This window comes from Pituophis catenifer, unplaced genomic scaffold (genome assembly GCF_029215685.1).
Source record: "Pituophis catenifer annectens isolate HBS135680 unplaced genomic scaffold, rPitCat1.0.hap2 SCAF_7, whole genome shotgun sequence".
Classification (NCBI taxonomy): domain Eukaryota; kingdom Metazoa; phylum Chordata; class Lepidosauria; order Squamata; family Colubridae; genus Pituophis; species Pituophis catenifer.
The window spans coordinates 37,433,312-37,455,193 of record NW_027256887.1 but is presented as its reverse complement, the minus strand read 5'-3'; the positions used below and the strand labels follow the sequence as shown (position 1 = coordinate 37,455,193).

Below are 21,882 nucleotides of genomic sequence, written 5' to 3'. Positions count from 1 at the left end.
AAGTAAATATTAAAGGAACTCCAAGCAACAATAAAAAGTTTAAAATCACTGTTACAGCAAATAAAAACATTAGCCATACTTTGTTGGGGAAGGCATTCCAAATTTGGGTAATCAACCAATGTAAAGGCTTGTTCCTGGGTAACTTTCTGTCATATCTCAGCATAAGAAGTCATCCCAAGCAGGCCTTTGAGGCTGACCATGGCACAAATAGGAACATTCAGAAAAATTCCTTCAGGTCCCACAAATGGAAGAGTTTTATAGATTAAAACTATCCCTTGAGTTGGGACTAGAAACAAACTGGGATTCAGGAAAGGTAAGAGCTAATCTGATACGTTTATATTATCCAAGTCTAGGCAGCACCTTTACTGCAGTATTTTATAGAAGACTATGGAATTCCCCAGGTAGTCAAGTCAAGCCTCCTCTGAATTCCTGAACAATCAGTACTCAAAGGCAATCATACGCTCAATATCAGTTCAAATATTTATCAGAATGTAGAAAGTGCAGTTTTAAAAAATAAAAAAAAATTCAAAAAAAAAGTAGAAAGTGAAAATATTATATAATATAAATATGTGTTCATTGTTCTCCTTTCTTTAACAATTTCACATGAAAATTCTGCTTGGTAGAGAGATTAAGTATTTTAAATTTGGCAAAAAAGCAATTCAATTTTTAATTTGAAGCAAAATTTTAATGTTTTATTAGAACAAGTTATAATAGCATAAAAAAGCTCTAGCTGAAACAAATAGCAATAGAATTGAAAATGCTGATATTCACAAATATGATATATTAATTCCTCTAAATGAACACAGAATATAATACTGAAGGAGAATTAATAAAAGGATGTCTGTCCCATGTAACATTTTGCCTAACAGATTTATTTTTTTTTTCTTCCATAGGTTCGTTCATCTATATTTGAGCTTGCTAGAAAAACCAAATTTCATTTATGCCAACACATTGTGGTTACATTGATCCTTTTGATGATCATTAACCTGCTGGTTATTTTTATACCTTCCATGAAGGATATTTTTGGAGTTGTAGGTACAGTATGTTAAATATATTTTTTTATTTTATTTTATTTATTTTATTTTGAATTTGTATACCGCCCTTCTCCCTGAGGACTCAGGGTGGTGAACAGCCAAATAAAAACATCAAATACAAATATTAAAATACAGTTAAATATATATATATATAAATTTGGCCCCGTTAATTAAAAACGATAAACAAAACAATTAAAAAACACTTAAAAAATTAGGCCAGCCCGGCTTGCTGGAAAAAAAAGGTTTTAAGGGCACGGCGGAAGGCACTGAGGTCATGGATTCTCCTTATCTCTGGGGGCAACTGATTTCAGAGGGTAGATGCCCCCACAGATAGCTAGGCCCTATGCCATGGAGCGCTTTAACGGTGATAACCAACACCTTGAAGCGCACCTGGAAGACCACCGGGAGCCAGTGCAGCTCACGCAGGAGCGGTGTTACATGGGAGCGCCATGCTGCTCCCGTCACTACCTGCGCTGCTGCGTTCTGGACCAGTTGGAGCCTCCGGGTGCTCTTCAAGGGGAGCCCCATGTAGAGAGCATTGCAGTAGTCAAGGCGAGAGGTTACGAGGGCATGAGTGACTGTGCACAGGGAATCCCGATCAAGAAAGGGCCGCAACTGGTGAATCAGGCGAACCTGACAAAAGGTCCCCCTGGTTACAGCCGTCAGATGTTCCTCCAAGGACAGCTGCGTATCCAGGAGGACTCCCAGATTGCGAGCCCTCTCTGTGGGGGCCAAAGACTCGCCCCCAATAGTCAGTGATGGAGTCAACTGACTATATCAGGATGCCGGGAACCACAGCCACTCAGTCTTGGAAGGGTTGAGCTTGAGCCTGTTCCTCCCCATCCAGATCCGTACAGCCTCCAGGCACTGGGACATCACTTCAAGGGCATCGTTGGGGTGGTCTGGGGTGGAGATGTACAGCTGGGTGTCATCAGCGTACTGGTGGTATCTCACCCCAAAGCCACGGATGATCTCGCCCAGCGGCTTCACATAAATGTTGAACAGGAGGGGCGAGAGGACCGACCCCTGAGGCACTCCACATATAAGAGGCCTCGAGGTCGACCTCTGCCCCCCTGCCAACACGAACTGCGACCGGTTGGAGAGAAAGGAGGAGAACCACCGTAACACGGTGCCCCCCATCCCCAACTCTTCCAACCGGTGCAGCATGATACCATGGTGGATGGTATCAAAAGCCGCTGAGAGATCTAATAGGACAGAACAGAGGAACAACCCCTGTCCCGAGCCTTCCAGAGATCATCAACCAACGTGACCAATGCCGTTTCCGTGCTGTGCCCAGGCCTGAAACCCGACTGGAATGGATCCAGATAGGATGTTTCCTCCAGGAATTGTGGAAACTGTCACGCGACCACACTCTCAACAACCTTCGCCATGAAGCGAAGGTTGGAGACAGGACGGTAGTTGGCCAATATTGCCGGATCCAGGGACAGCTTCTTGAGGAGAGGCCTCACCACCGCCTCTTTCAAGGCCGCAGGGAAGTGACCCTCACTCAACGAAGCGTTGATAACACCCTGGAGCCAGCCTCGTGTAACCTCCCGGGAGGCCAGTACCAACCAGGAGGGACACGGATCCAGTAAACATGTGGCCGCACTAAGTCTCCCGAAAATCCTGTCCACATCATCGGGAGTCATAGCATCAAACTCCTCCCAGATAACATTCTCAAGACTATTCCTCGTCACCCTGCCCTGATCTACCCAGTCAGAGTCCAAGTCCCCCTGGATTTGAGCGATTTTGTCATACAGGTATTGTCCGAAATCCTCCGCCCTGCCTTCCAAGGGATCCTCCAGCGCTCCCGAATGGAGCAGGGAGCGGGTTACCCTGAATAGGGCGGCCGGACAATTCTCTGATGACGCAATAGAGGCGGAAAAGTAATTAAACTTTGCTGTCTTTATCGCCACTAGGTAGGTCTTAATATGCGACCTTACCAGTGTTCGGTCAGATTCAGCGCTACTGGCCCTCCAACCACTCTCTAGGCGTCTTTTCCGGCGTTTCATCTCCCTCAGCTCCTCGGTAAACCAAGGAGCCGCGAGGGATCGACACCGGGTCAGAGGCCACAAAGGCACGACTCGATCCAAGGCCCCACCAGCCGCCCGATCCCAGGCAGCTACCAGGTCCTCGGCTGAGTTGTGTGCCAGATCATCAGGAATTGGCCCAAGCTCCGTCTGGAACCTATCAGGATCCATCAGGTGCCTGGGGCAGACCCATCTAATTGGGTCCGCCTCCCTGCGGCAGGGTGTAGCGGTTCGAAGGTCCAGACGAAGGAGTGAGTGATCTGACCATGACAAGGGTTCCATGTCTATATCCCCTATAACAAGATCACTCAACCACTGGCCAGAGACAAAAATCAAATCCAGAGTGTGTCCCCCCCCCCATGAGTGGGGTCATGGAAGCCATGAACTCCCAAGCCATCCCAGACGTTTCACCAATGGATGGCAAGTTGAAATCACCCATGACTAAAAGCCTGGGTGTATCAACTGCCACCATGGCTATCACGTCGAGTAGCTCAGGCAGGGCTGCTGCCACGCGGCAGGGAGCCAGGTACGCAAGCAGCAAGCCCATCTGAACCCCATGACCCCATCTCACAAAGAGGGACTCACATCCGGCAATCTGAGGCACAGTGGTCTCCCTCGGACCAAGACCTTCTTTAATAATAACCGCCACCCCCCCCGCCCCGCCCCTGGCTCTTGGCTGATGGTATGCTCTGAAACCTGATGGGCACATCTCGACCAGAGGGACTCCTCCCTCCGGTCCCAACCAGGTCTCCGTGATACCTGCCAGGTCCGCTCCCCCCTCCTGAATAAGATCGTGAATGAGGGGGGCCTTATTTACCACAGACCTGGCGTTGCACAGCATCAGCCGCAGGCCTAGGTCCTGAGTATCTAAGCCACCTAGTATCCGAGAGGAGCCTTGGGGGCCGGGGCGCGCAATTGCTCTCAAACAGCGAGTGCGCGTCCCCAACACATGATGTGGCCCCTGCTCCTGCCATATCTGCCCCTCCCAACCACCGTGCTGATGGTATTTCCCTCATTGGGATAGCCCTCCGCCCCCTCCCCATTCCCTCGTCCTGTACCCTCCAAACCGTTACCCCGTGCCGGGCTCGGCTCTGACCTTGGTGGATTACCCCCCCCATCCCCTCTGGTCGTCCTCCCGGTTCCCCTTAAAAAATTATTAAAAACCCTAATTAAAAAACCCCTTAATCCCCGCTTTGAAACATGCCACCTCTCAGGGCTCCAAAGCCCGTCTTTAAGGTAGGCCTTTGATAACATGGAAGGCCATCGCCGCGAGAGGGGGGCATCTCACAGCGCAAGCAGGTCTGCCGAGGTATAAGCCATACATAGATGAGAGGTAAAAAGTCTGGTCAGGAGTTTGATAAATAGTCTAAAGGTATTAGAGCAAGATAGATCTCAGAGCCGGTAAGCTGGACTCCACTGCCCTCTCACTGCAGTGGGAGGAGTCCCGTATCATTTCATCAAAATCGGAGGTAAGAATCCAAGCCACCCTCTCACGGTGGCTAGCCCAGATGGAAAGGGCTTAGGAAAGTCAGATGGTCTATTCCTCCGTTGGTGAAAGGCAGCAACTCCCTCAGCTCCCGCATGACAATTGCCCAGACACCCTCCAGCTTGGGGCTCAGATGAGAAAGGAAGCCAAACCATGGAGGCATGATGATATTAAACCCGAGGGAGAGAAGATGTTCAAAAGGGAGGGATAACATGCAGCTGGACATAATCTGGAGGCGGGAAGCCGAAGACCAAGTCATAGGCATGGGTGGGGGGGGAGACCAATCGAGGCGACCAGATGACCAGTTTTTTGGCCGCACTCCAGCCTCTCCAACCCCCAGGACTTCATAAATCCCCTGATCGTATTTCCCGCCTCCAGACTCCAGCCCCCAGGTCAGATGGTCTATTCCAGGTATAGATGGTAGGGCCAGAAACAAAACGGCCATATCTCCCCCCCTCCTTTGCTGCTAAGCACCAGGCCGCCGCCGCCATCGTCTCGCCATCGAGCCATTGCCGCCTCAGCTGCCACCGTCGACGGAACCCGGCCCCTCAGCATATCCCAGGACCACCGGGACAATATCCAGGGCCTGGGAGGGGCGGGCCTGCTCCATGCCGCCGCCGCCGCGCCCACAGCCGCCGCCGCTCCGGCCTCCGCAGCCTCCGGCGCAGAAGAAGGCTGCCGCACCCAGGCCACCATCACCATCCTCCCGCGGCGCCTCTCGCATCGGCTCCGCCCAGCCGTAGCGTTCCGGAGGGCGAAAAAGCCCTCAACAGGCTGGGTAGAGGCTCCCACAACTGGGGCTGGGGCCGCAGATGGTCAAGTCAGCTCCCCAGACCCCCAAATGACCAGAAACCATCCCATCATCGGGCATATCTCACACGGACAGCGCCATCTTGGGGCATGCGCAGAGGAATATTTAATTAAGATTTCCTCCTTTGTTAGGCTTAGATTTATAAATTGTTTATTATAACACCAAAATGTTTCTCATTGTCATAGGAACAACATCTGCCAATATGTTGATTTTTATTCTTCCATCTTCACTCTATTTGAAAATCACCCATCAAGATGGTTCAAAACTGATTCAGAGGATTTGGGTAAGTTAGTATGCTTTGTTATCCTTCATTAAACAAGATTAAAAGCTGTTCTGTGCAAGTGTAACAAAGGTAGAACATACTATTTCTCCAGAGTGAAGGGTCTTAGATCTTTCCAGTATGCAAACGGCTAAATGAGTCAGCATTCATGTCAGAAGGCAACAAAGATAAATACTTGTTTGCAAATGGAGTACCATTTGCAAACAAATACCAGTATCTTAAAATGATCTGCAGTAAATTGCTTGCACTGTTTATGAATAAGAATGAAGATTTAAAGAAGAGAACCTAATCATACAGGACTCTTAATCACAGATGGTGCTTTCAAACTTAGAACAGGTTTCTCATTTGATAGCCTTTCCCAATACAAGGCAACAGAAACCAAGGATATTGGGAATGCAGGAACAAAACTCAGAAATGCCTGACAAGGCTAAGATTATATATTCTGAAATAACTTCAAAGCCATTTCCAAAATATTTGAAGCATCTATTTTAAAAGCAAAATAATTGTTTTAAACTCAAAACAGGACTGCATTTAGAATGCAAGATGAAGCAAATTAGAAACATTTTGCACACCTCCGAATTAAATTTGTAAGATAGAATTATCCATGAATTGCTGACATAATTAGATATTGATTGTGCGTTGGCTTCCTTGCCTTCCCCATGAACATATTTCTTCTTATATTTAAAGCCCATTCTCAATTGGCTAATCATTACATAATAGAAGGGTGCAGCTTTTCCCAAATTGGAGACCACACTTTCCCTTTGAATCCCACACCTACGAATGTACTTCTAAATAGTTTACTTTTAAATAAAGTAAGAATAATTAATAGGATATTGCTCATGCATTTGATAATTTTCCCATTCTTCCAATGCAAAATTTGTGGTAGCAACTTTTCAATGTCTTTAAGAACTACACCCTGGATGCTCACATTGGAGCACACTTTTGCATGTAAATAAATGTAAATAATATCTCATTTTGGTTCTAGGCTTCCCTCTTTTTGGCATTAGGAATTTTATTTTCCATGGTGAGCATTCCTCTTGTTATCTATGATTGGGTGCATTAAGACATGCCACTGAAGGTTAGTGAGATACCAAGAAGAACGCATTATCTCCTTGCTGTTCACAAAAATCACTAATCACCTATTTTGCCAGTATGTCCTACTCATCAGAAATTTCCTCTATTAAACAAACAAACAAGAAATAATCATCACTGCATATTTTCCACAGGAAATAGTTGTTAATGTGTAATTTTTGCATCAGTATTATTGCAGTGGTCAGAACAATTTCACAGATCCCATTGGTCATAGGTCTTCTGTATGCAGTAAATGGTAATGAAATACCTGAAGAATATCTTCTACTGCTTCATACATTGCACAGGAATATTTCTTCTGATTTTCAGCTAAAATCCATTATCCATTATCCTGATCAAAGTAAATCACACTGGTGCAGTAATGTGGTTAATGATTAGATAGATAACTAGTATTTTGTCACATATAGATTCCATGGAGTCTTTTGGTATTAGTAAACAAAAACTAATTATTTAAGCTCAGTTATCCTTGTGGGAGATATGCATGCATGTGTACCCTTTTTCAAAGTAGTCTCCCAGGAAATTGCACCTTGTCTCCCTGTCCCGCTACAGTATTATTTGAATTAAAATACACCAAAATCAAAAGAAACAGATCCAGAGATAATGTGTGTGAGATATAAAATTTCTTGGGCCAGGATTACATTTGTAAATATATTTTGCTTTGCTTTGATGAAGTTATGATCTTCTGGTTGGGAGAATTTCAAACTCTCTTTTGCTGTTACAAGAACAATAACAATAAAAAAGCTGTTGCCAAGGAAAATACATACTGATCCATTATAAATTCTATTTTAGTATCATGTAGTAAAATAGATACTGACAATTATCTTGCCAAAATCATATAATTAATAAAAAGGAGAGACTTTGTTCTTTAGCAGTACAGTAGAAATTTCTTCTAGTATCAACGAAGACATCATTGCAATTGGCACCTGGTATAATCATAGACATCTTTACTGGTTGGTAAATATTTTACTGGCACTGTGCAGCCTAAAAATGCAAATGAGAATGCCATCTATTGACCTCTGATGTACAGAGATTGTCCGTAGTTCAAGAGTCTGCAGTTCATGAAAAGAAAGAATACAGGACATGCTGGCATTTATACACTTATCTTGATGCATTCTCTGGGTTGCATCCAGAGTTTTTTCAGAGCTTGCTATCAAGTACATAGAAGCTTATAATCCTTTTTATTATGATATTTGTATTTTCATTATGGGCATTTCTAGACCATCCGCTGGGTGAGATCATCCGTGGCTTCGGGGTGGAGTTCCATCAGTACGCTGATGACACCCAGCTGTACATCTCCACCCCGGGCCACCGCAACGATGCCCTTGAAGTGATGTCCCGGTGCCTGGAAGCCATGCGGGCCTGGATGGGGAGAAACAGGCTCCGACTCAACCCCTCCAAGACCGAGTGGCTGTGGCTTCCGGCGTCCCGATATAGCCAGCTGATGCCATCGCTGGCTATTGGGGGCGAATCACTCACCCCCACAGAGAGGGCTCATAACTTGGGTGTCCTCCTGGACGCACGGCTGTCTTTAGAAGATCATTTGATGGCCGTGGCCAGGGGGGCTTTTTATCAGGTCCGCCTGATACGCCAGTTACGCCCCTTTCTAGATCGGGACTCCCTACGCACAGTCACTCAGGCACTCGTCACTTCCCGCCTGGACTACTGCAACGCTCTCTACATGGGGCTCCCCCTGGGGTGCACCCGGAGGCTCCAGCTGGTCCAGAACGCGGCCGTGCGGGGGATTATGGGGGCGCCGAGGCGCTCCCATGTGACACCTCTCCTGCGCGAGCTGCACTGGCTCCTGGTGGTCTTCCGGGTGCGCTTCAAAGTGTTGGTGACCACCTTTAAAGCACTCCATGGCTTAGGGCCGGGGTACTTACGAGACCGCCTTCTGCCACCAATAGCCTCCCACCGGCCAGTATGCTCGCACAGAGTGGGCCTCCTCAGGGTGCCGTCCGCCAGACAATGTCGGCTGGCGACTCCCAGGGGGAGAGCCTTCTCTGTGGCGGCGCCCACCCTCTGGAACAACCTCCCCCCAGAGATACGTACAATAACAGACCTCCGAATTTTTCGTCGGGCCCTGAAAACCCATTTATTTCAACTAGCTGGGCTGGCTTGAGTTAAGTTTTAAATTGGTTTTTTAAATTGGGTTGTTTTAATTTACGGCCAAAATATTTAATTATTTTAAACTGCTTTTAAATTTTGTATGTTTTGTTTTTTACTTTGGCTGTTCACCGCCCTGAGTCCTATTTGGAGAAGGGCGGTATAGAAATAGGAACAAATAAAATAAATAAATAAAATAAATCTACATATAGCTGGTTCAGATTCTAGAACAGTGATGGTCCTGATAGTCTTTTTGTGGTTTTTGTCACTTTTAAGAATGTATATTAATTCAGAGGGTCTTATTGCTTATGACTTCTATAAAGCACTTTTCTTTACAGTCATATTGTGAAGTAGGTCAGTAATAGGTTTATTTTGCATAGATAATGCTGGGGCCAAAAAGATAATAGAATTAGGTTTCCTGTCCAGGCATTAGGCCATTTTGAAGGATAATACAAAAAAGCAAGCTGCTTCAGAGTTTGTACTACAGATGAGTCCTCAGAACTCAGTTTTTTTTTTCTTAAAATGGAACAAAAGTTTTTTTATATATATATATATATTTTTTTTTTATTTTTATATGCCACCCTTCTCCGGAGACTCAGGGCGGCTTACAATGCGTTAAGCAATAGCCTTCATACTTTTGTATATTTTATACAAAGTCAGCTTATTGCCCCCACAGACCGGGTCCTCATTTTACCCACCTTAGAAAGGATGGAAGGCTGAGTCGACCTTGAGCCTGGTGAGAATTGAACTCGCAGTAATTGCAGGCAGCTGGATGTTAAATGCTGCCTTAGTAGGAGGCATTAGCCTCTTACGCCACTCAGGCTCCTCAAGTTCTTAACATAAAATATCTTAGTGATTATCATAAAGATTTTGGGAATTTACAAATGTTCTGATTTGTTGGAAGGCAAATTACATACCATTTGCAATAAAGAGCAATAGTTCACAACACATTACAGTGGAGGTTCCCATCTAGATCATGGTGTGATGATGACAAACTCTTGTGCAAATTAAATATTAACTAGTTTAGGGGCAGCTAATTCCTTCAGTTATGTAATATACAATTCCAAAAGAAGAATGTATTATCAATGCTGACCAGCTCAAGTTTGACTCAGCCTTCCATCCTTCCGAAGTTCGTAATGAGGATCCAGATTCTTGGGGGGAATATGCTGACTCTAAACCACTTAGAGAGGGCTGTAAAAGCACTATGAAGCAGTATATAAGTCTAGTGCTATTGCTATTTCCAACTCGAAGGATTGCTGGGAAGAAATAAGGGAGTGGGTGGGATAATCAATCTATCTGTCTTTTATCCTTTCCATTGTGATGATTAGTACCTGAAACATGAATGAAACAGATATATATTAATTATAGGAAGGTTTAGCTGAAAAAGAAAGATCTAGTTAAAAAGGATTGAATCAGGCTTAAGGGTATGAAGAAAAATAAAACCCTAGGAAGTTTCCTCCAGGCATCCCAGCTCAAGATATTGACATTGCTCCATTCTCAGTTCTCAGTTCTCCTGATGACAAGCCCAGAATGGAATATGCACAGCCCACCCTCTCCACACAACACACAAAGATGCCACATGTGGGAAGTGCATAGCAGAAACACACAGACTTAACACATTAAATAAAAATGCCTTCTATGGCCACTGCTGATAAAGAGGTGGAAAAACTTTTTGGAAGCCATCCTTGGCTTTCTATACTTTATTTTTTTTTATTATAATATATGTTATAGAACATATGGGTGTAAGTGGGATCCTGCTGCTTTTGCTAGAATGATGAAAGCTGTGTTGAGCTGTAAGCTCTACCCATTTTGGATGTATGTGACACATGTAAGAAAGAAGCCGCACATACAGTACAGGTAGTCTTTGACTTGCAATCATTCATTTAATGGCTTTTGACTGTTTTTCATACTTATGACTATTGCAGCATCCTCATGGTGATAAAAGTTTGTATCACAGTTGCACTGTCCTGGGGCCATGTGATTATCATTTGTAACTCCTAACCAACTTCCAACAAGAGAAATCAATGGAGGAAGCCAGATTTGCTTAACAATCATGCTTCACTTAACTGCAGTGATTTACTTAACAACTGTGGCAAAAAGGTCATAAAATGAGGTATAACTCACTTAACTGCCTTGCTTAGCAACAGAAATTTTGAGTCCAATTGTGATCATAAGTCGAGGACTACCTGTTTGACATATCTTGCCCCATGGACGTCCTTGCATAAAGAAATTTCAAAAAAGAGAATTCAAACTCTTTCTTTGTCCTGCCTTTGTGTTTATAAAAAACTGAGCAGGAGCTATTTTTTCATTGCTTTACAATTAGAAGGCATTTAAAAATGTTTCTTGGAGGAACTTTTGGTTGTTATAAGTATATAGACAACTGTTTCCAAATTCCCTACCCAGAAAGGGAATTAATTCCATCCCAACCATGCCAATCCGATTACTACAAAAATGGAGCTCTTTTCATTGCATTCTCTTGGCTTTCCCACAGAAAAGGAATGGTGAACTACTAGGAATTTGGGCTTGACTATCCAGCAAAGAACTTAAATTATAAAATTATAAAAGTTTTTCCTAAGTATTAATTTAGTTTAGTTTTATTGAATTTCTATACCGCCCTACTCCCGGAGGACTCAGGGCGGTGAACAGCCACGAAATAAAACACATACATATAAAAATTTAAAATCGAATAAAATGAATTAAATAAATTTGGCTGAATTAATACCCATAATTTAAAATACCCATATTTTAAAACACATTAAAATTTAAAATTTACACTTAAAAGGGAAAAGATTTAGGTGAGGCCAGCTGGATGAAATAAAAGAGTCTTCAGCTCGCAGCGGAAGGTGCGCAGATCCGGGATCCTCCGTATCTCTGGGGGGAGCTTGTTCCAGATCGTCAGTGGTTATTAGCCAGTGGTTCTCAACCTCGAGAACTTTTAGAAGTCTAGACTTCAATTCCTAGAATTCTCCAGCCGACATACTGGATATTCATATATCTTGAAGTTCCTGAGACTGAGGAATAAGCTATTCCACTGTGGCAGAGCAGTATTTCTGCTTTTGGAGTGCTCCAACACTGGAGTGTTTAACAAGCACAACATCTTGCTGTAAACCTTTCAGCAAGGCAGAAATAAAGAAGAAGAAATATTTGAATTTTTCCATCTATTCCTACTCATGTTTGTTTTGAATAATAGGATTTCCCTGACATTTCTGTATATGAGCTTCAGGGTTGACATAGAATGTATGTTTCCATACCCTTCCTCCAACATGTTCTCCCAGCCTTAGAAGCCCAATGGGCATTGATTTGCCTAATTTCCAATGTCTTGTATCTCCTCCCAGGGGCTATAAAATTGCATCCTAACTGAGCAATTTTTGTAAAGATAATATTTCCTCCTCACCATTTCCATCTAACAGTTCTGGAAGAATCACTTTTACCAGATTTATAATGCTTGGTCTCTAGGATATTAGAGGATATTAAGAGTGGATAGCAAAAAGATAACTCTTAGGTATGATATTGCACTATTTATGTGAACACCAAAGAAACATGCAAAAGTGTGTCTTTGATGTCTGTATGACATCAAAGACACACTTTTGCATGTTTCTTTTCTTAGTATTAGTTCTGTTATTTTTTTTTCAAATAAGTTTATGCCATTACAATAGTCTGTATTAACTTAAATAGCTTTTAAAATGCCTCTTGATCAGGCAGTCTTTCCTTATTCATAAACAAACATTGCTGAGGATGCTATTTCGCATCTGGACAATGTTTTCATATGTCTTTCTTTTTAACTGAATGTGTCCATTGTTCCTCAGTTTAAGACCTTCAGTTATCAAAATGTGAAGATAAAAAATAAATGTTGCTAAATACTGAGAGCTGATAGGACCTTGATACTCACATACGTGCATATCGCTGAATCTGTTTCTTTTTTATTTAACAACAGCAGCAGCAGCAATGACCAAAATCTATGCAGTTGTGTTGTAAAAATGTTTAATTTGTGTGTGTGTGTGTGTGTGTGTGTGTGTGTGTGTATTTTCTTACTTCTTCGTAGGGTTTATGTGTGTTTTTCCTCTAGTCAGGTTTTCCCTACGTAACCAAGGTTTTTCTGCAGCCCCAGCTCAGTAGAATCACATCCACTCGATTCTGGGCTTTTTTCCTTTCTAGCAGCCAGCAAGCTCTTCCTGCTGGTGGGAGACCTATATAGATCTATTTCCAGCTCGTTTGCTTTCATCAGTAGGCCACACCCACATCTTATGTATCCTCCCTGTAAAGGTATAGTATCTATTTTCTTACTTCTTCGTAGGGTTTATGTGTGTTTTTCCTCTAGCCAGGTTTTCCCTACGTAACCAAGGTTTTTCTGCAGCCCCAGCTCAGTAGAATCACATCCACTCGATTCTGGGCTTTTTTCCTTTAGATACTATACCTTTATAGGGAGGATACATAAGATGTGGGTGTGGCCTACTGATGAAAGCAAACGAGCTGGAAATAGATCTATATAGACCTAGCAGGAAGAGCTTGCTGGCTGCTACAAAGGAAAAAAGCCCAGAATTGAATGGATGTGATTCTACTGAGCTGGGGCTGCAGAAAAACCTTCGTTACGTAGGGAAAACCTGGCTAGAGGAAACACACACACACACACACACACACACACATATTGTAAATAGGATGCTTCTATTTTTGCAGTTGTGTACTCTGTGAGATGAAAGTGTTGAAGTAGATAAATAACAAGAACAATGTGTTTGTAACCAATTCTGAAAAGGAGTGGCAATGGCCTAGCTTTTCACCCAAATACATATTCTTTCTCCATCTCTCACTTTTATCCTGTTCAGTTCTATCCGATCACAGACCTGAAGCTTACAAAATTACATTGCATACAGTAGCACATTTCTAACAGCATAACGCAACGGACTGCCATGATTTATTCCTCTGAGATACTTTTTGTATTATCCAGAAGTAGAATGGAATCCTTTGATAGTGCCACTTCATGTTCTTTGCTATCCTTTCCCCATGTCCTCTCCCCTGTGTTAGATCTACAGATTTTTTAATTCCCAGCCAGAAGGGCCAAAAGCCTGGTAAGTCTGACTGGCTATAATAAAATTGGTGTCAGTAGCATCAAAAATATTATTGTACTTAGGACCAAAGAAGGAAGCACCATGTGAAAGAGCATTGACAGGGCATTTGAACAAGTTTTGTTTGGTCTGTTTTGGGGGATCATAAGTAGAATGCTATATCCTCAGAACAAAGATTGGCCATTCTTGTTCAACTGGTTGCTTTTTTAGATATATATCGTTTATATATATTGTAACATTTTAAAATCTGTGGAATCTTCTGTTCAATATTTTAATGATGTTCTGTTAAAATTCATATATCACCAATTCTTATTTTATGAGTATAAATGTGTAGGACTTAATAGAATATTACTGTTAAAAAAGAGCACACATTTTTTGCAGAATAAAAAAAGGTGTCACTTTTTAAAATAGTCCATTATTAATTCTCTCGGGGGCTGCACTTAATAAATAAATATGTATGTATGTATGTATGTATGTATGTATGTATGTATGTATGTATGTATCTTTTCCAGGAGAACTAATTGTACACTGTTGACACTGAATCAGACTTCTAAATTCCTAAACTATGATTTAAGAGTAAGATCAGTAGTGTTTTGTTTTTGTTTAGAGAGGAGTTTTTTTCGGTTTGCTTTGCTCTGGCGTACATTACATCTTTGTCTGTATTGTTCATATTTACTGATACTCATGTAAATAAAATTGAGTGTAAATAAAACATGTCTGTTATTTATATAATTTTTAAAGTATGATTGGAAACAATTCTGATATGTTGATTCTGCAAAAAAAAGAAAAGAAACCCTAAGATGTGTTTGGGTGGTGGCCCAAGCAAATAGTAAAACTCCTGAATCTAGAAAATTCAGTGAAAGAAGAACAGAAGTCCTTTTCTGGTCTAGGCTTCTTTTAGGCAAGAAAAAGGAATTCTAGGAAGCAATAAAAAGAAAAAAGCTAATTGATAGCAAGTATTGCTATTGCCATTCTCTTCCAGTATTGTTTGTGCCTTTAAATGGAGAAGCTTTATCTGAATTCTTGCACCCAGCATTGAATTGAACTGATAATACACCAAAACACTTAAAGTTTACTGTTCACTTCCTTTCCTACAAAGAGATTATTACAGCAGTATCTATTATTCCAGCTCCTGCCATCCTAGCAGTTTGAAAACATGCAAATGTGAGTAGATAAAGAGGTACCACTCTGGTGGGAGGGTAACAGCACTCTGACATCATGCTGGCCACATGACTGCAGAAATGCCTTTGGACAGCACTGGCACAATGGCCATGAAATTTAGTGGAGCACTGCCCCCAATATTCTAGCGGAGTAAAATTTGCAGGGACTCCTTTACCTTTGCCTATTATTCTACTAGAATGGTACATATTGTCCACCTTACCTTAAGTTAAACCAAAATGTATGGGATTGTACATGGCTTATAATACACAGGTCATGATATAATGCAATATCTCTTCTCTGCTCTCAGAATTTACAGTAAGAGAAGGTAGACTAAATATACTATTCTGATAGAATTATTATATCTCTGCAACATTGAGTGTCAGGACCCAGCCTACTCTTAAAACTAAAGCACTGTATAGAGTCATCTACAGTAAAGATCCATGTATTCAATTCCTGGTAAAGGAACCCCAAAGTTATAACATCTTGCTATCCATGCCTTACAAATCACAGATAGGATAAAACTATAGTGTCTTTTGGTGGTCACCATAACTATTCTATGCCACATTTCAAAATAAATAATATTGTTTTCAGACCAATCTCTTTTGTTGTTGATTTAATGAGATGGGACCACACAGCATGCTACCAAATCTAATTGCTGGTAATATTTCTCAACAGCTATTACTATCTAAATGCCAAAAAGAGATCTTGACTTAATTGAGTATCTCTATAGGAAATGCTAGTTTGGTCTTCTTACAACTGATAAGTTTCAAATGCCTTAGACATAAAAATCCCTCCTCCCCCCACCCCATATTAACGCTCATATTGAATGTTGGACTATTTGGCCCACATGAACTGGGGTGCAAAATTTAGCAAGCTGTTTTAGACCACGGCACCATGGAATCTTCAATTCTTCTGGTTGCCAAATAATTTCTATGTATGTGAAAGATATTATTTTGACAGCATGGTGAATTAACCATGATATTAATGCTGACAGTGTGTCAGACGTGTTTATCCCATGGATTATTAATTTTGCTTTTTTAAAGAGGAAAATGATGGAGACAGCAGCTGCTGTTTAGCTGTAATAGCTTGAGTACGGAGTGTTCCCTACTGGAGACAAGCTCTGTCCTTGTACTTATTCATATCACTGGACAAATTCTACAGGCATCATCGCCTACGTCAGTCTATATCTTTCAATTTCCTTGAATAAAATAGCCCAAACAGTGGGGAATGTCTACTTCTCTAAAAAAGCAAGCTTTATTTTGCCAAAAATAAGGAATGTGTCAGATGTTTTTAATACTTGTTCCTCAAACTCCTTTGAAATGAGATTAGAATAGATGACATATTTTACTCTATTAAGTGTAAATAGAATTTTATTATAGAATATTAAAGAACCCAAGCCAGAAAATTCAGACATCAGTATAAAAATAATAAATGTGAAAGATAGATAGACAGACAATCAAACACCTATTTTCATGAATACTGGCCTTGTCTATACAGAGGAAAGGTACTATGTTATTTATGACTTTCCATCCAAAATAATGACATGCAATAATTTAGAATCCTTAAAAGTGCCAAATGTAGTTTACAATTTATTATGGTGGAAGAAAAGTCAATTATTGAAATTCATTATTGGATGCAGGAAAGAATGACTCTCCTCACAGAGTATATTTTTCTTTTTTCCCCTTTTTCTTATTTTTCTGTTACTGCCGATAGAAAAAAAGGTATGTAATAAGTTTGTATTCTAAAATAATATAATAATAATAGTGAGCTAATTTACCCAAATGGGTATTTCAAGAATCCTCAGCTGCATCTATCTTAGTTTAGAGTTATCTGAAGTTTGCAGTCTTACAATTGTTTGCTCTCCTATGTGTCGCGGACAAACTGGTAAATTGAAATACTGTGAGAGCAAGGATAACAAAGAAATGAGCATAGCTAACAAGATAGCTCTGCATGTCTGTTGATGAAACAGATGGAGGACTAGTTCTGTACTTTTTAATGAAACTCCCAGAATCACAATCAGCCCCAAGAAAAGGCAAAGAACATGTCAGTCAGGATGTCATTGAGAATATTCCACCCAAACATTTGTTTACATTACTAGATCTGAGCTTGAACTCTTATCACATACAAAACAATTCCTGTTACCAACACAGATTTTAATAATTAAAGCACCTGATTTATAAAAAAGCCATTTTGTTACTTGCACTTTTAAATAACTGAAAATCACCCAAAGGGTCCAACAAGAGATCCTAAATCACCTTATTTTGGATTAAATCACCTCCATTCATCTATAGCCGAGTCTTAAATAATTTTGTAGACACATTACCCACATCCACTTTGTTATAACTATACAGTCATGTAACTTGGTTTGGGCATTAAGCAGAAGTCCGAAGTCATATTTTGTACTTCTGAAACTACCTAATGGATGTCATGGGAATTTTAATATAGCCCCTTTGTTTCTATTTTCATTTTTATACATTGCAACCTGAAGAAAAGAATTATAAAAACTATTTTAATAATTTGGTTAATTCAAAGGAAAGTAGCCACTTGAATAGCCTGTATATGTGCACAGTTCATAAATAATTCAATTTTAAAAAGCAACAACTATTTTTCTGGCCCTTTACATGGCCTAGTTGCATCTATCTACTTTACTTTTATCTTGTAACTTAATATAGTTTTTAAAAATATTAATGCTGCCTAACTGAAACTTTTTCAGCAATCTACCCTGCCACTGGTAGTGTATAAAAAATACCTGGGTATTTCAATGAAATTTAAGTTTGTAAACTAAATATTTACTTTTATAAATTCTAGGCCTGTAAAACTTACCAATAAGAGTAAATTCAATTGTTTTTTTTTTCTTAGAGAAGTGTTGAGTTAACTACTTTCAGTTCAGTTCTGCTTTTTTGTTCTAATGCTGATTCTGATTGATTCTAGCAAATCTTACAAGATTTTATTCATTCATTCAATTTGTGTGGCCAACCATCTCAACAGGTGATGTGGGTGGTGTACAACATTGAAATAAAAAAACATTACAATAATACAAAAAATAAAATAGCTATCAAGAATGAGAAGATTAGTACAACAGAAATCAAAGAAGCAATATGTCACAAATATTCTCTTTAATTATACCATTTTTCTCCAAGATCAAGGAGTTGCAGCGAGGGCTTGGCCTCCCTGGATCTCCATGTGCTAATAAAGTGTGCCTCCTTTGATAAAGGAATCTTGCATTTGAGATGTTGTACTAGTTTTACTTTCAGCAATTTAGAATAAAGAAGTAATTTCTGAACATAATTTTGCTGATATATCTAGTTGAGAAGAAATACTGCAAAATGACTGTGGAATGTGTACAAGTGGTCCTTGACTTACGGCACAATTGGAACTTCATCACTAAACATTATCTAATGAGTCATACCTGATTTTGTGAGCTTTTTGCTGTGGTCATGAAGTGAATTATGTGGTCATTAAGTGAAAGTGGCTTTTGCTAATCAGAAGCCCTCTGGAATGGTTGCATATAGCAATCACAGGACCTAGGATGGTGCCACAATTATAAATACATGCCAGTTGCCAAGCACCTGAATTGGCAGATATACAGTATATATGTATACTTTAAAATTTTCAGTCTTTTTTAATTTTTAAGGGTGCCTTTTTACATTTTTATAATGGTTGTTTTCATGTATGGTTTTTATTGAATGTTGTATGCCACTGAGAATCACTTTTGCAAGATAAGCAGCCATATAAATGTGAAAAATAAATAAGTACATCCTATTCCCAGCTGCCTGGAAATTTGAGAACTTGTAATCCTAATACATCTGGAGGACACCAGATTGGGGAATGATATTGAAGTTTATGTGATTTATTTTATCAAAGTATTACACACTGCCATCTTGTGGCAGTTTCATTCTTTTTGGACAAAAACTGAATGCTATCTATTCAGGCTTCTGAGCTTGTCCTAAGGTCCTATAACCAAACTTTGATTTGTCAAAGTGTGTTAAAATGTACAGTGGGACAAAAAAATATTTAATCAGCCACCAATTGTGCAAGTTCTCCCACTAAAAAGATGAGAGAGGCCTGTAATTGTCATCATAGGTAGACCTCAACTATGAGAGACAAAATGAGAAAACAAATCCAGACAATCACATTGTCTGATTTGAAAAGAATTTATTTGCAAATTATGGTGGAAAATAAGTATTTGGTCACCTACAAACAAGCAAGATTTCTGGCTCTCACAGACCTGTAACTACTCTTAAAGGCTCCTCTGTCCTCCACTCATTACCTGTATTAATGGCACCTGTTTGAACTTGTTATCGGTATAAAAGACATCTGTCCACAACCTCAAACAGTCACACTCCAAACTCCACTATGGTGAAGACCAAAGAGCTGTCGAAGGACACCAGAAACAAAATTGTAGACCTGCACCAGGCTGGTAAGACTGAATCTGCAATAGGCAAGCAGCTTGGTGTGAAGAAATCAACTGTGGGAGCAATAATTAGAAAATGGAAGACATACAAGACCACTGATAATTTCCCTTGATCTGGGGCTCCACGCAAGATTTCACCCCGTGGGGTCAAAATGATCACACGAACGGTGAGCAAAAATCCCAGAACCACACGGGGGGACCTAGTGAATGACCTGCAGAGAGCTGGGACCAACGTAACAAAGGCTACCATCAGTAACACACTATGCCACCAGGGACTCAGATCCTGCAATGCCAGACGTGTCCCCTGCTTAAGCCAGTACATGTCCGGGCCTGTCTGAAGTTTGCTAGAGAGCATTTGGATGATCCAGAAGAGGATTTGGAGAATGTCATATGGTCAGATGAAACCAAAGTAGAACTGTTTGGTAGAAACACAACTCGTCGTGTTTGGAGGAGAGAGAATGCCGAGTTGCATCCAAAGAACACCATACCTACTGTGAAGCATGGGGGTGGCAACATCATGCTTTGGGGCTGTTTCTCTGCAAAGGGACCAGGACGACTGATCCATGTACAGGAAAGAATGAATGGGGCTATGTATCGTGAGATTTTGAGTGCCAACCTCCTTCCATCAGCAAGGGCATTGAAGATGAAACGTGGCTGGGTTTTTCAGCATGACAATGATCTCAAACACACCGCCCGGGCAACGAAGGGGTGGCTTCGTAAAAAGCATTTCAAGGTCCTGGAGTGGCCTAGCCAGTCTCCAGATCTCAATCCCATAGAAAACCTTTGGAGGGAGTTGAAAGTCCATGTTGCCCAGTGACAGCCCCCAAACATCACTGCTCTAAAGGAGATCTGCATGTAGGAATGGGCCAACATACCAGCAACAGTGTGTGCCAATCTTGTGAAGACTTACAGAAAACGTTTGACCTCTGTCATTGCCAACAAAGGATATATAACAAAGTATTGAGATGAACTTTTGATATTGACCAAATACTTATTTTCCACCATAATTTGCAAATAAATTCTTTCCAAATCAGACAATGTGATTGTCTGGATTTGTTTTCTCATTTTGTCTCTCATAGTTGAGGTCTACCTATGATGTCAATTACAGGCCTCTCTCATCTTTTTAAGTGGGAGAACTTGCACAATTGGTGGCTGACTAAATACTTTCTTGCCCCACTGTACAGTGATACAAAGAGAAGACTTTAATCCATTTTCTTTCTTTTTTATTGTTTGAAAGTAAAATCTTCACTTTTAAGAAGTATATCTTGCTTTCAAACATCAGCTGGATTTTTCTGTAATAATGCCACAATGAAATCTCATAGTATTGCTTTCATGAATTCTACAGGCAGAAGGAAAAAGTGGCTGCTCCCTTAGACTTATACAGTACTGACTTAAATCTCAACCTAAAGAATTGCCTGCATTACAGTGTCACATTGTTCAGGAGATTGGATCCTGTCAACATGAGTTCATTGGCTCCTTTTATGTTTTGATGACCTACAAGCCTTGCCTGCTCTGAATGGGCAGAGCTTCTACAATATGCTGGCAATATGGTTGCTGGGTTGCTATGTTCTGAATGGTGTGTACTCCTCTCTCTCCAACTGTATTCAGTGGGTGCATAAGGCAGAACAGTCACTGGACTGCAGTGCTTAACTGCTCCTCACCTCTCCTTGCTTAATTGGAATCTGGGGCTGTTCAGTTACTTTTTTTTCCTCTGAAGACACAGATTCAATACATTTAGGATGGTGTACATTAAGTGCCAAATTACAAAATGAAATCCTGATGTAGTAATTAGGCAGCAGTATCTGAAAAAGGGTTATTACACACCTCATTTTTCATAGTCAATCATCATGGATGCTTATTACATATATATTTTATTTCAGGTCTTTCTCTATTGCCCTAAAGACAAGAATGCCTTTCAAGTGAAATATCATGCTTCTTAATAACAGAGTGCTTTGTTTTCAAAGACTCATCTATTTAATAGTGTTTATTATACTGTTTATTTAATAGAATTTATAAATCTAGTGCAGGGGTCTGCAACCTTAAACACTCAAAGAGCCATTTGGATCCGTTTCCCACAGAAAACACCGGGAGCCAAAAAACCCTTTTGATAATCTAAAATGAAGATAACACTACATATATAATTTTTTACCTTTATGCTTATAGTCTATTTAACTTAGTACTATTTCTTCTGGGCCTTAGGTGGAAAAAGAGCTTTCCTATCACTTGCTGGAGATGTCATGGGTTAATCTTGGAATTTTTGTGAGCAAATTCTAATTTACTGGAATTACACCTTTGGCTTAATTGTAATGATATATTTAATTAAATTTGAAGCCTTTTATATAATTGTTTCTTCCTCTTCAGAAATAATTATAAAAATGATGATTTCTCAACATTTCTTTACTAGTAGTAGAAAT

General features: G+C 40.6%; 1 protein-coding gene across 1 annotated transcript in view; it reads left to right on the top strand.

The window, feature by feature from the left end:
* SLC38A1 (solute carrier family 38 member 1) overlaps positions 1 to 12,782 on the top strand; it is a 101,218-nt gene extending 88,436 nt beyond the window's left edge. The window contains exons 14-17 of the mRNA XM_070946825.1: positions 894 to 1,035; positions 5,547 to 5,644; positions 6,627 to 6,665; positions 12,768 to 12,782. Of these exons, the coding sequence (XP_070802926.1) occupies positions 894 to 1,035; positions 5,547 to 5,644; positions 6,627 to 6,665; positions 12,768 to 12,782 (294 nt within the window). The remainder of the gene's footprint in view (positions 1 to 893; positions 1,036 to 5,546; positions 5,645 to 6,626; positions 6,666 to 12,767) is intronic.
* Positions 12,783 to 21,882: the final 9,100 nt, after the last annotated feature.